This window comes from Rhinoderma darwinii, unplaced genomic scaffold, assembly GCF_050947455.1.
Source record: "Rhinoderma darwinii isolate aRhiDar2 unplaced genomic scaffold, aRhiDar2.hap1 Scaffold_449, whole genome shotgun sequence".
NCBI classification, from domain to species: Eukaryota; Metazoa; Chordata; class Amphibia; order Anura; family Rhinodermatidae; genus Rhinoderma; species Rhinoderma darwinii.
In genome coordinates this window covers 58,757-74,635 of record NW_027463928.1, presented here as the reverse complement: position 1 = coordinate 74,635, position 15,879 = coordinate 58,757, and the positions used below count along the sequence as shown (strand labels likewise).

The window sequence follows — 15,879 nt, the reverse complement described above, 5'->3', positions numbered from 1 at the left end:
AGATCCCTGTATTATATACCGGACCCGGGAGAAGATCCCTGTATTATACACCAGACCCAGGAGAAGATCCCTGTATTATATACCAGACCCGGGAGAAGATCCCTGTATTATATACCGGACCCGGGAGAAGATCCCTGTATTATATACCGGACCCGGGAGAAGATCCCTGTATTATACACCAGACCCAGGAGAAGATCCCTGTATTATATACCAGACCCGGGAGAAGATCCCTGTATTATATACCGGACCCGGGAGAAGATCCCTGTATTATATACCAGACCCGGGAGAAGATCCCTGTATTATATACCGGACCCGGGAGAAGATCCCTGTATTATATACCAGACCCGGGAGAAGATCCATATATTATATACCAGACCCGGGAGAAGATCCCTGTATTATATACCAGACCCGGGTGAAGATCCCTGTATTATATACCAGACCCGGGAGAAGATCCCTGTATTATATACCGGACCCGGGTGAAGATCCCTGTATTATACAGCAGACCGGGAGAAGATCCCTGTATTATATACCGGACCCGGGAGAAGATCCCTGTATTATATACCAGACCCGGGAGAAGATCCCTGTATTATATACCAGACCCGGGTGAAGATCCCTGTATTATACAGCAGACCGGGAGAAGATCCCTGTATTATATACCGGACCCGGGAGAAGATCCCTGTATTATATACCGGACCCGGGAGAAGATCCCTGTATTATACACCAGACCCAGGAGAAGATCCCTGTATTATACACCAGACCCGGGAGAAGATCCCTGTATTATATACCGGACCCGGGAGAAGATCCCTGTATTATACACCAGACCGGGAGAAGATCCCTGTATTATATACCAGACCCGGGAGAAGATCCCTGTATTATATACCAGACCCAGGAGAAGATCCCTGTATTATACACCAGACCGGGAGAAGATCCCTGTATTATATACCAGACCCAGGAAAAGATCCCTGTATTATACACCAGACCCGGGAGAAGATCCCTGTATTATATACCGGACCCGGGAGAAGATCCCTGTATTATACACCAGACCCGGGAGAAGATCCATATATTATATACCGGACCCGGGAGAAGATCCCTGTATTGTATACCAGACCCAGGAGAAGATCCATTTATTATATACCGGACCCGGGAGAAGATCCCTGTATTATACACCAGACCCGGGAGAAGATCCATGTATTATATACCAGACCCAGGAGAAGATCCATTTATTATATACCAGACCCGGGAGAAGATCCATATATTATATACTAGGCCCGGGAGAAGATCCCTGTATTATACACCAGACCCAGGAGAAGATCCCTGTATTATACACCAGACCCGGGAGAAGATCCCTGTATTATACACCAGACCCGGGAGAAGATCCCTGTATTATACACCAGACCCGGGAGAAGATCCCTGTATTATACACCAGACCCGGGAGAAGATCCCTGTATTATACACCAGACCCGGGAGAAGATCCCTGTATTATACACCAGACCCGGGAGAAGATCCATGTATTATACACCAGACCCAGGAGAAGATCCATTTATTATATACCGGACCCGTGAGAAGATCCCTGTATTATACACCAGACCCGGGAGAAGATCCCTGTATTATATACCAGACCCGGGAGAAGATCCATATATTATATACCAGACCCGGGAGAAGATCCCTGTATTATACACCAGACCCGGGAGAAGATCCCTGTATTATATACCAGACCCGGGAGAAGATCCCCGTATTATACACCAGACCAGGGAGAAGATCCCTGTATTATATACCAGACCCGGGAGAAGATCCCTGTATTATATACCAGACCCGGGAAAAGATCCCTGTATTATATACCAGACCCGGGAGAAGATCCCTGTATTATATACCGGACCCGGGAGAAGATCCCTGTATTATATACCAGACCCGGGAGAAGATCCATATATTATATACCGGACCCGGGAGAAGATCCCTGTATTATATACCAGACCCGGGAGAAGATCCATATATTATATACCGGACCCGGGAGAAGATCCCTGTATTATACACCAGACCCGGGAGAAAATCCCTGTATTATACACCAGACCCGGGAGAAGATCCCTGTATTATATACCAGACCCGGGAGAAGATCCCTGTATTATATACCAGACCCGGGAGAAGATCCCTGTATTATACACCAGACCCGGGAGAAGATCCCTGTATTATATACCGGACCCGGGAGAAGATCCCTGTATTATACACCAGACCCGGGAGAAGATCCCTGTATTATACACCAGACCCGGGAGAAGATCCCTGTATTATACACCAGACCCGGGAGAAGATCCCTGTATTATATACCAGACCCGGGAGAAGATCCCTGTATTATACACCAGACCCGGGAGAAGATCCCTGTATTATACACCAGACCCGGGAGAAGATCCCTGTATTATACACCAGACCCGGGAGAAGATCCCTGTATTATACACCAGACCCGGGAGAAGATCCATGTATTATACACCAGACCCAGGAGAAGATCCATTTATTATATACCGGACCCGTGAGAAGATCCCTGTATTATACACCAGACCCGGGAGAAGATCCCTGTATTATATACCAGACCCGGGAGAAGATCCATATATTATATACCAGACCCGGGAGAAGATCCCTGTATTATACACCAGACCCGGGAGAAGATCCCTGTATTATATACCAGACCCGGGAGAAGATCCCCGTATTATACACCAGACCAGGGAGAAGATCCCTGTATTATATACCAGACCCGGGAGAAGATCCCTGTATTATATACCAGACCCGGGAAAAGATCCCTGTATTATATACCAGACCCGGGAGAAGATCCCTGTATTATATACCGGACCCGGGAGAAGATCCCTGTATTATATACCAGACCCGGGAGAAGATCCATATATTATATACCGGACCCGGGAGAAGATCCCTGTATTATATACCAGACCCGGGAGAAGATCCATATATTATATACCGGACCCGGGAGAAGATCCCTGTATTATACACCAGACCCGGGAGAAAATCCCTGTATTATACACCAGACCCGGGAGAAGATCCCTGTATTATATACCAGACCCGGGAGAAGATCCCTGTATTATATACCAGACCCGGGAGAAGATCCCTGTATTATACACCAGACCCGGGAGAAGATCCCTGTATTATATACCGGACCCGGGAGAAGATCCCTGTATTATACACCAGACCCGGGAGAAGATCCCTGTATTATACACCAGACCCGGGAGAAGATCCCTGTATTATACACCAGACCCGGGAGAAGATCCCTGTATTATATACCAGACCCGGGAGAAGATCCCTGTATTATACACCAGACCCGGGAGAAGATCCCTGTATTATACACCAGACCCGGGAGAAGATCCCTGTATTATACACCAGACCCGGGAGAAGATCCCTGTATTATACACCAGACCCGGGAGAAGATCCATGTATTATACACCAGACCCAGGAGAAGATCCATTTATTATATACCGGACCCGTGAGAAGATCCCTGTATTATACACCAGACCCGGGAGAAGATCCCTGTATTATATACCAGACCCGGGAGAAGATCCATATATTATATACCAGACCCGGGAGAAGATCCCTGTATTATACACCAGACCCGGGAGAAGATCCCTGTATTATATACCAGACCCGGGAGAAGATCCCCGTATTATACACCAGACCAGGGAGAAGATCCCTGTATTATATACCAGACCCGGGAGAAGATCCCTGTATTATATACCAGACCCGGGAAAAGATCCCTGTATTATATACCAGACCCGGGAGAAGATCCCTGTATTATATACCGGACCCGGGAGAAGATCCCTGTATTATATACCAGACCCGGGAGAAGATCCATATATTATATACCGGACCCGGGAGAAGATCCCTGTATTATATACCAGACCCGGGAGAAGATCCATATATTATATACCGGACCCGGGAGAAGATCCCTGTATTATACACCAGACCCGGGAGAAAATCCCTGTATTATACACCAGACCCGGGAGAAGATCCCTGTATTATATACCAGACCCGGGAGAAGATCCCTGTATTATATACCAGACCCGGGAGAAGATCCCTGTATTATACACCAGACCCGGGAGAAGATCCCTGTATTATATACCGGACCCGGGAGAAGATCCCTGTATTATACACCAGACCCGGGAGAAGATCCCTGTATTATACACCAGACCCGGGAAAAGATCCCTGTATTATACACCAGACCCGGGAAAAGATCCCTGTATTATATACCAGACCCGGGAGAAGATCCATATATTATATACCGGACCCGGGAGAAGATCCCTGTATTATATACCAGACCCAGGAGAAGATCCCTGTATTATATACCAGACCCGGGAAAAGATCCCTGTATTATATACCAGACCCGGGAGAAGATCCCTGTATTATATACCGGACCCGGGAGAAGATCCCTGTATTATATACCAGACCCGGGAAAAGATCCCTGTATTATATACCAGACCCGGGAAAAGATCCCTGTATTATATACCGGACCCGGGAGAAGATCCCTGTATTATACACTAGACCCGGGAAAAGATCCCTGTATTATATACCAGACCCGGGAGAAGATCCCTGTATTATATACCGGACCCGGGAGAAGATCCCTGTATTATACACCAGACCCGGGAGAAGATCCCTGTATTATACACCAGACCCGGGAGAAGATCCCTGTATTATATACCGGACCCGGGAGAAGATCCCTGTATTATATACCAGACCCGGGTGAAGATCCCTGTATTATACACCAGACCCGGGAGAAGATCCCTGTATTATACAGCAGACCGGGAGAAGATCCCTGTATTATATACCAGACCCGGGAGAAGATCCCTGTATTATATACTAGACCCGGGAGAAGATCCCTGTATTATATACCAGACCCAGGAGAAGATCCCTGTACTATATACCAGACCCAGGAGAAGATCCCTGTATTATATACCAGACCCGGGTGAAGATCCCTGTATTATATACCAGACCCGGGAGAAGATCCCTGTATTATACACCAGACCGGGAGAAGATCCCTGTATTATACACCAGACCGGGGAGAAGATCCCTGTATTATACACCAGACCCGGGAGAAGATCCCTGTATTATATACCAGACCCGGGTGAAGATCCCTGTATTATACACCAGACCCGGGAGAAGATCCCTGTATTATACAGCAGACCGGGAGAAGATCCCTGTATTATATACCAGACCCGGGAGAAGATCCCTGTATTATATACCAGACCCGGGAGAAGATCCCTGTATTATACACCAGACCCGGGAGAAGATCCCTGTATTATACACCGGACCCGGGAGAAGATCCCTGTATTATACACCGGACCCGGGAGAAGATCCCTGTATTATACACCGGACCCGGGAAAAGATCCCTGTATTATACACCGGACCCGGGAGAAGAGCCCTGTATTATACACCGGACCCGGGAGAAGAGCCCTGTATTATATACTAGACCCGGGAGAAGATCCCTGTACTATATACCAGACCCAGGAGAAGATCCCTGTATTATATACCAGACCCGGGTGAAGATCCCTGTATTATATACCAGACCCGGGAGAAGATCCCTGTATTATACACCAGACCGGGAGAAGATCCCTGTATTATACACCAGACCGGGGAGAAGATCCCTGTATTATACACCAGACCTGGGAGGAGATCCCTGTATTTTATACCCATATCCCGGGTTATGCTGATTTCTCACCTCTATACACAGGCAGGTGGGATCTCCCTTCTCGGTCACCGCGCACTCTCTTCCAGCGCCGCAGAACACATTGGCGCACACCTTCGACTTGCTTTTTGGTTCTTCCTGTTTGAAGAGAGAAATACAATGAGAAGAGAACGGACCTTCATCTGGAGGATATTATTTCTATTATTATTGGGGTGCAGTAGCGGCTGGCGTGACCCTGTAAAGTGGAACCAGGGGAGAGAATCCTGCGTTATATTCATATTATCGACCAGTCTGAGGGGCTGCAGTACTATGAGCAGCCTGTGGGTGGCAGTATAGGAGGCAGGAAGGGACCGCACCGACCTCCGGGAACTACAAGGACTCGCAGCATTTCCCGGTATTGAAGAATCTCATCACATCCTGTACAGAATATCCGGGACATATGGCGGTGATCTTGGGGGCTCTCATACACCCCCCCCCCCCTTCCCCAGATCCTGTATTCTATCGGGAGGGGAGATACAATTGTATCCAGTGAATCCTCCGTCAGCTAAACAAAGCACAAAAGCGATACACTGCAACAAACCCACTGAAGTTTATGGAATTTACGGAAACAACCAAGCACCGGGACTACCCAAGATTACAGACATAAACCTATAGGTACATGCAGGAAAAAGGTCTAAATGATATACATATTAATATATGCTATATTGCAGCCTATATATAAAGGCTAGACCTCGATGAAACCAAGTGACTCTTGGTGTGTTGCCCTAAATAACTAGTATAAACCTAAAAGCGTATAGGGCACAATTAACACAAGTAGATAGGAAAAATAGAACAATTTTATTGAGAAAATACAACATTAAAAGATGGGTCGTACTGAGCAAAAGCACAGAGACGTCTGACACTTGCAGAGAACATACAAACACAAGGGGATACCTGACAATGTCAAAAATATATATTCTTGATCTGGGTGCAAATGGCCTGATCACATTGATAATTTTGTTATGCGTTATGTGTGGATAGGGTGTAAATTTAACCAGCACATGGGTTATCAACAATGAATGAACAACTATGGTCCAGAAATGACAATGATGTGCTAGCAATACAGGATACAGGCAAGTTAGGTGGAAAAAAACCAAAGCAAAGAAGCATGTAACATACCCATTGTGGTCCTCTGCTTGGAGAGAACGTCAGTCCCGACGCGCGTTTAGGCGAAATGCCTTCGTCCGGGGGTGTCGTCTCTCCAGCAGGAAGCTCCTCATTTAAAGTGTGTGGCCAACCAATCATAAGCGTATCTGACATCACATGGGACCGTAGGTGTGTGTACAATGGCGTCAAGTGCCGGGGGCGGGGACGCCCGTCATTCACCTCCGAACGCGCGTCATCAAGGGGGCGTGACCCAGCGGCGACTGACGCCGAAGAGACACGCCCACCCCAATAGAGACGCGCAGGACTGGGGGAAGCGGGGGCTCCTTCCCGACTCAAGCGCACAGGTAAACACTACTAAAATTGAGGTATCCCATGAGATGTTGTAAACACAGGACCGGGTGGCAAAGAGGAGAAAGAGAGTGTAACAGAGGATTTAGCATGAGTCAGTAAATCCTCATATATTGAATTGGATGCGGTGGATATAGATATGTTTAAAAAGTAAAAGATGTATGTTGCTATATAGCTCCGAAGGTAATATTTAGACAGCAGATTATAATGATGTATACCATATACCGATCTTTGCCGTATAGTACATAAATAGGTGTGTCATACTGACGACCAATTGTAGGTCTCGTATATATATATATCGATCATGGCCGTATAACAACATGTACAAGGTCATAACGAACCAGGCACATATATATCCAAAACACTATGTGTAGATTAAAAATGTATATATATGACTTGTTGTAAAAATATGTAAAGACATTGAAGTAATAAATATAAGTATAAATACTATGTGAAAAGAGTTTTTCTTTTTATTGTATTTGCTCTTTTTTGCCTCTTCTCATGTCTATATAGTATATACATAAAATTGAAGATTAAAAAGTGAGGGGCAAAAAAGGTGAAAATGTATGATATGTCGATATGATGTTGAGTTTTGACATAAATAGAGTGCAAAAAATGTGTATATATATATAGGGAAGTGCATGTGCAAACATATAATGTATATGTTATGATTCTAAAATATATATCATGATGATTGTGAAGCGTATATGTGTGAAGTATGTAGATAAAAAGTGATAATATTACAGAGACTGAATGAGCGGCCCTAGTCAGGGATGATGGGAGTGATACATTGTGAGTGAGATTAGATTGTCAGCTCCTGGGGTCAGGGATGATGGGAGTGATACATTGTGAGGGAGATTAGATTGTCAGCTCCTGGGGTCAGGGATGATGGGAGTGATACATTGTGAGTGAGATTAGATTGTCAGCTCTTGTTCTCAGGGATGATGGGAGTGATACATTGTGAGTGAGATTAGATTGTCAGCTCCTGGGGTCAGGGATGATGGGAGTGATACATTGTGTGTGAGATTAGATTGTCAGCTCCTGGGGTCAGGGATGATGGGAGTGATACATTGTGAGTGAGATTAGATTGTCAGCTCCTGGGGTCAGGGATGATGGGAGTGATACATTGTGAGGGAGATTAGATTGTCAGCTCCTGGGGTCAGGGATGATGGGAGTGATACATTGTGAGGGAGATTAGATTGTCAGCTCCTGGGGTCAGGGATGATGGGAGTGATACATTGTGAGTGAGATTAGATTGTCAGCTCTTGTTCTCAGGGATGATGGGAGTGATACATTGTGAGTGAGATTAGATTGTCAGCTCCTGGGGTCAGGGATGATGGGAGTGATACATTGTGTGTGAGATTAGATTGTCAGCTCCTGGGGTCAGGGATGATGGGAGTGATACATTGTGAGGGAGATTAGATTGTCAGCTCCTGGGGTCAGGGATGATGGGAGTGATACATTGTGAGTGAGATTAGATTGTCAGCTCTTGTTCTCAGGGATGATGGGAGTGATACATTGTGAGTGAGATTAGATTGTCAGCTCCTGGGGTCAGGGATGATGGGAGTGATACATTGTGTGTGAGATTAGATTGTCAGCTCCTGGGGTCAGGGATGATGGGAGTGATACATTGTGTGTGAGATTATATTGTCAGCTCCTGGGGTCAGGGATGATGGGAGTGATACATTGTGTGTGAGATTAGATTGTCAGCTCCTGGGGTCAGGGATGTTGGGAGTGATACATTGTGTGTGAGATTAGATTGTCAGCTCCTGGGGTCAGGGATGATGGGAGTGATACATTGTGTGTGAGATTAGATTGTCAGCTCCTGTTCTCAGGGATGATGGGAGTGATACATTGTGTGTGAGATTAGATTGTCAGCTCCTGTTCTCAGGGATGATGGGAGTGATACATTGTGACTGTGATTAGATTGTCAGCTCTTGGGGTCAGGGATGATGGGAGTGATACATTGTGTGTGAGATTAGATTGTCAGCTCCTGGGGTCAGGGATGATGGGAGTGATACATTGTGTGTGAGATTAGATTGTCAGCTCCTGTTCTCAGGGATGATGGGAGTGATACATTGTGTGTGAGATTAGATTGTCAGCTCCTGGGGTCAGGGATGATGGGAGTGATACATTGTGTGTGAGATTAGATTGTCAGCTCCTGTCCTCAGGGATGATGGGAGTGATACATTGTGAGTGAGATTAGATTGTCAGCTCCTGGGGTCAGGGATGATGGGAGTGATACGTTGTATCACATTTTTTCTTTCTTAAGTTTATTGTTCTTGAAAATAAACTTTTGCCATTGCTGTGCGGAGCTGCGTTACCGTAACCGTGTGCCGCCCATTATAGCGATGGCGCCGTGCTGGGCGGTCTCCCTGGCCTCGGATACAGGGATCGGTCTCTCCATATTCTCCTCGGGGTCTAAAGAATTCCCAGGAATCTCTAATGTGTTCCAGCTGCAAATACAACCCTGGGAAGCGGGGGGGGATGTGGACCAATCACAGCGCTCCATGTAGACAACATCTGACCAATCACAAGCTGCCAGCTGCACCAGCAGAGGAAGCAGACATTAACCCCTGCACTGCTATGACTGAATGGAGAGGGAGGGGGGGGAATGTACCAAACAGAGGAGCTGTACAAATCCCCCCTATACATGGAGGTCACGTAGAAGAACCCCGGCTGTGCGTAGAAATTAGGGGAGCGATGGAACTAGGGGCAGAAACAAGGGCCGGTGACCCTGTCAGTCCTGAGCTTCTAATAAAGAGGGAGCGTTATAAGAGGAGCGGCTGATGTCACTCACACATATATATATATAGCACTGGAGATACGGGACAGAAAGTAGTCATCATGGGGGAGGGGAGGTTTCTGCACTTCATGTCACTCATCATATTCAATGGCTGATAACAGGGAGCAATAGATTGGGTTTGCGCAGCTAATGTGGACTTTGCCGTCAGTGTCACTTAATAAATAGTTTGATGACACCGCGGTAAAAGCTTCACCCAAACATATAAAATTCAGCATAAAACCATTAATGGAGGCGCTGCCCAAGGCCCTGGATCGGATTGGGGACAGCGAGGGGCATAGCGAGGCTTTCCTTCACACAGGCCAAACATTTGGTTTATTACCCCAGCGTTGTATCTAACTACCCCAGCCCAGGCAGCGTGGCTCGCCAGTCTAATAAATGCCCACATAATACTGGCGCCATGCTGTGCCCACACTAATCCCTCCACCATATGGAGAACACATACAGTGCCCAGATAATACCACAGCCAGAGGCCTGACATAAGGAGGAAGGGTGGAGCGGGTTATTGCCCCTTGTGCCCATACTGCTGCCTTACACAGACCAATAACAGCCAAAGCTCTGGGTCAAAAACTACACCCCAGCTACCACCTCACAGCCGATGACATCACAGGACGCCATATAAGATGATGACATCACAGGACGCCGTATAAGATGATGACATCACAGGACGCCATATAAGATGATGACATCACAGGACGCCATATAAGATGATGACATCACAGGACGCCATATAAGATGATGACATCACAGGACGCCATATAAGATGATGACATCACAGGACGCCATATAAGATGATGAGATCACAGGACACCATATAAGATGATGACATCACAGGACGCCATATAAGATGATGAGATCACAGGACACCATATAAGATGATGACATCACAGGACGCCATATAAGATGATGACATCACAGGACGCCATATAAGATGATGACATCACAGGACTCTTTATAAGATGATGACATCACAGGACGCCATATAAGATGATGACATCACAGGACGCCATATAAGATGATGACATCACAGGACGCCATATAAGATGATGAGATCACAGGACACCATATAAGATGATGACATCACAGGACGCCATATAAGATGATGACATCACACTATAATAGAGTATAATAATGTTATGACATCATCAGACAGTTCTCTCATGCAAGTCCCACTGTTAATATCTCTGTTCTCTCAGGTTGCCGGGGAGATTTCGGCCCCTCCAGACATAGGGGTCCGGGTAGGACTACAACCCCTTACCAGGGACACAAGCCTGAGGGTCCCTATGTTATCTATAGGAGGATAGACTTGTTACATTGTTTACACAGCTAACCCCCCCCCCCCCCCATGTAGAGAGGTGATGGGGGGGGGGGGGCGGGGACACAGTCCAGACCCCCGTGACACATGTCAGCAGACACTGGAGCACAGTCCTGTGGACGCCGGTGAAGGAGACGCAGTCTGCGCCGACACAATGAACCAGACATGAGATCATGGAAAACGTATAAGAAGCGGGAACCACCGCGGAAATGGAGAGTTAACTGTTTACTGCCCGATCCGGGAAGAAAAAACGGGACATTGCGAATTATCTGACGTCGATAATATTACAGATAGCGGGTAAAATCGCCAGAAATCATCCTGACCATGAAGTGACACTGCACATACAAAGTGACCGAGCGGCTGCGCAATAACCAGAGGAAAACAAAACCGACCATAGAACTGAAGCCCAGCAATGGAGGACACTTCTAGGACGTCCACCGATCACGCTGCCGATGTCCAAGCGATGGTGACCGGCCGCGCCTGGCGTTATCTGCTGACGCATTCCACGCCATGGAGTATTAGAATAGAACATAATCGTCCCTCAATCTAAAGAGCGTATGACGTCTCCACCGTGGCGGGGTCGCCGGTGTCTAGACGTGGGGGGAGGGGTAACCATGAGCTACAGAGCTGTGGATACAAGATTGTTACTAAGTATCAGAAAGTAACAATGTATCATCTGATCCAACCAATAACGAGCTCTGTAATCATTATAACGAGATGACTTCACCCCCCGCACTCTCAGGAGCCTGAGGAAGCTGGGTGGCCATGTCTGTGGTGGTCTTCATGGCAGCCATATTGCCTGTCACCCAGCTTTCCCAGAGGCAGATAATGTACAGTCACTTGAAGCTTCTGGTCCTCCACCATGTGCGATGTATAACACTGGGACCCCTGCAGCCCCCATAGCTGCACCCCTGCGTATAATCACCACAAGCTGGGGGGGGGGGGGGGGGTCACTGGATAATATTACATGTCAGTCCACCGTACAATGGGGGTGTATTAAAGTCGGTGCTCCCCCCACGTTACACAGCGAGCGCTGTGATGACTCCGTCCTGGGGAAAACTTAGAGTTGTGATATAATGTGGTCTAATGAACTGAAGGAACATTGTTCCAAGAGCTGACAATCTAATTCTGGTCTGGACAGTCGGGAGATTATCCAGACCTCACACTACTGCCAAAAGGTTCACTATGGGGGAAGGTTGTAAAGGGGGCCCCAAAGTTATAAACCGACCTCAGTATTCTGAAGCATTAGGGCTAAATGGACACAGTCTCCGGTGGTCCCTAGAAGAGAGGATGAGGCCAGGGGTCCCGTCATGCGACTTTTCGGCTCTGAATGGTTATATTGTATAATTACAGCCAATAACCATAAAGCTCAGCTATTATGATACAGAGCTCCAAATCCCCTGCTTCGACATAGCGTTACATTATAACATTCTCACTACGTGCAGTCACCACTAGGGGGAGCTCACTACATACAGATATATAAAGCTCCCATAGAGTTACGTGATAACATTCTGCTGCCTGCAGCCACCACTAGGGGGAGCTCACTACATACAGATATCTACAGCTCCCATAGAGTTACATGATAAGATTCTGCTGCCTGCAGTCACCTCTAGGGGGCGATCACTACATACAGATATAAACAGCTCCCATAGAGTTACATGATAACATTCTGCTGCCTGCAGCCACCACTAGGGAGCTCACTACATATAGATATCTACAGCTCCCATAGAGTTACATGATAACATTGTGCTGCCTGCAGTCACCACTAGGAAAGCTCTCTACATACAGTGGTGACTGCAGGCAGCAGAATGTTATCATGTAACTCTATGGGAGCTGTATATATCTGTATGTAGTGAGCTCCCCCTAGTCGTGACTGCAGGCAGCAGAATGTTATCATGTAACTCTATGGGAGCTGTGTATATCTGTATGTAGTGAGCTCCCTCTAGTGGTGGCTGCAGGCAGCAGAATGTTATCATGTAACTCTATGGGAGCTGTATATATCTGTATGTAGAGAGCTCCCTCTAGTGGTGGCTGCAGGCAGCAGAATCCTATCATGTAACTCTATGGGAGCTGTAGATATCTGTATGTAGTGAGCTCCCTCTAGTGGTGGCTGCAGGCAGCAGAATCCTATCATGTAACTCTATGGGAGCTGTATATATCTGTATGTAGTGAGCTCCCCCTAGTGGTGGCTGCAGGAAGCAGAATGTTATCATGTAACTCTATGGGAGCTGTATATATCTGTATGTAGTGAGCTCCCTCTAGTGGTGGCTGCAGGCAGCAGAATGTTATCATGTAACTCTATGGGAGTGGAATATATCTGTATGTAGTGAGCTCCCTCTAGTGGTGGCTGCAGGTAGTGAGAATGTTATCATGTAACTCTATGGGAGCTGTATATATCTGTATGTAGTGAGCTCCCCCTAGTGGTGGCTGCAGGCAGCAGAATCCTATCATGTAACTCTATGGGAGCTGTAGATATCTGTATGTAGTGAGCTCCCTCTAGTGGTGGCTGCAGGCAGCAGAATCCTATCATGTAACTCTATGGGAGCTGTATATATCTGTATGTAGTGAGCTCCCCCTAGTGGTGGCTGCAGGAAGCAGAATGTTATCATGTAACTCTATGGGAGCTGTATATATCTGTATGTAGTGAGCTCCCTCTAGTGGTGGCTGCAGGCAGCAGAATGTTATCATGTACCTCTATGGGAGCTGTATATATCTGTATGTAGTGAGCTCCCTCTAGTGGTGACTGCAGGCAGCAGAATGTTTTCATGTAACTCTATGGGAGCTGTATATATCTGTATGTAGTGAGCTCCCTCAAGTGGTGGCTGCAGGCAGCAGAATGTGATCATGTAACTCTATGGGAGCTGTATATATCTATATGTAGTGAGCTCCCCCTAGTGGTGGCTGCAGGCAGCAGAATGTTATCATGTAACTCTATGGGAGCTGTATATATCTGTATGTAGTGAGCTCCCTCTAGTGGTGGCTGCAGGTAGTGAGAATGTTATCATGTAACTCTATGGGAGCTGTATATATCTGTATGTAGTGAGCTCCCTCTAGTGGTGGCTGCAGGGGATTTGGTGGCTGCAGGGGATTTGGAGCTTTGTTACAGAATTTCTGAGCTAAGGTGAAGGCACCTGATTCGCTGGTTGTTATCAATGGATATTCCTTTGATGAGCGGAGATCGTGACGCGTGTGGCCGCCATTACTCCAATCACACAAGCTACAACATAAACAGGAAATGACACAATGTCTGATCCCAGGAGCCGCCGCCATCTGTCCGCGCCGCGTTCCTTCTCCAACATTTGGTTGTGTTTAAAATGCCTCAGACTCCGAGTAACCCCTTCACTCCCATGAGGACAGGAATCGGGCTGTAGATGAAAGTATCGTCACAATGGACGACGACCGAAAAAGTACAATTGTCACCGCAACGTTTCCTAAATGACGCGATTCGCGTAGACGGCGTGGGAGGGGTTAATAATGCATTGCTCTCTGCTGTATCGCATTGTAGGAGAAGCCAGTTTTCCTATATCTGACTGCTGTAACAGACGCCAAAAGGATGTGACTGGAGTATCAGACATCATGTAGCAGCAGAACAGTGACTGCAGCTTTGGATGTGACTGGAGTATCGGACATCATGTAGCAGCAGAACAGTGACTGCTGCTTTGGATGTGACTGGAGTATCGGACATCATGTAGCAGCAGAACAGTGACTGCAGCTTTGGATGTGACTGGAGTATCAGACATCATGTAGCAGCAGAACAGTGACTGCAGCTTTGGATGTGACTGGAGTATCAGACATCATGTAGTAGCAGAACTGTGACTGCAGCTTTGGATGTGACTGGAGTATTGGACATCATGTAGCAGCAGAACTGTGACTGCAGCTTTGGATGTGACTGCAGTATCAGACATCATGTAGCAGCAGAACTGTGACTGCAGCTTTGGATGTGACTGGAGTATCAGACATCATGTAGTAGCAGAACTGTGACTGCAGCTTTGGATGTGACTGGAGTATTGGACATCATGTAGCAGCAGAACTGTGACTGCAGCTTTGGATGTGACTGGAGTATAGGGCATGAGATCACAGCAGGATTGTGACCGGAGCTCTGGATGTGACCACAGTATGATGTGCAGTAGTTTCGGCGCCACCTGACATGAAAGGGTTGCTGTACCCGGAGGTGAAGTTATTCTTTTGTGACTGAGGCCGGATAATAGCAGGAATAGGGGGACTTGTCCCTACACGTCTCCTCCGGTCCCTGTGGCGGCCCTGTAGGACTACAAGTCACAGCAGGCCCTGCAGCAATGTGCAGTTCTCATGATGTCAGGGCTGGAGAATGTGACCCCATCTGTGTAGCCAAAACATCCAGCGCGCTCCACTTGTGGGCAGAGGCCCCGTCAGGGGGAGAGCGCTCTGGGAGATACGGGACCGGGATATAACAGGTTAATGGAAAGTCAGAATAATATTTATATAATCATCACATTCTGATGTCTCAACCAGAAGATTATACAGAGATGAGCGGCGCCACGCTGCTTATCTCCCCCTGATCACAGATCCTTCTCCTGTGCCAGACACTGACGGACATGTAACGCTTCCTCCACACCT

General features: G+C 47.1%; 1 protein-coding gene across 1 annotated transcript in view; it reads right to left on the bottom strand.

The window, feature by feature from the left end:
- LOC142716415 (follistatin-related protein 1-like) overlaps positions 1-12,077 on the bottom strand; it is a 32,265-nt gene extending 20,188 nt beyond the window's left edge. Inside the window, exons 1-3 of the mRNA XM_075848693.1 lie at positions 12,011-12,077; positions 9,490-9,635; positions 5,705-5,809 (exon numbers count right to left, since the gene is read on the bottom strand). Of these exons, the coding sequence (XP_075704808.1) occupies positions 5,705-5,809; positions 9,490-9,635; positions 12,011-12,077 (318 nt within the window). The remainder of the gene's footprint in view (positions 1-5,704; positions 5,810-9,489; positions 9,636-12,010) is intronic.
- Positions 12,078-15,879: the final 3,802 nt, after the last annotated feature.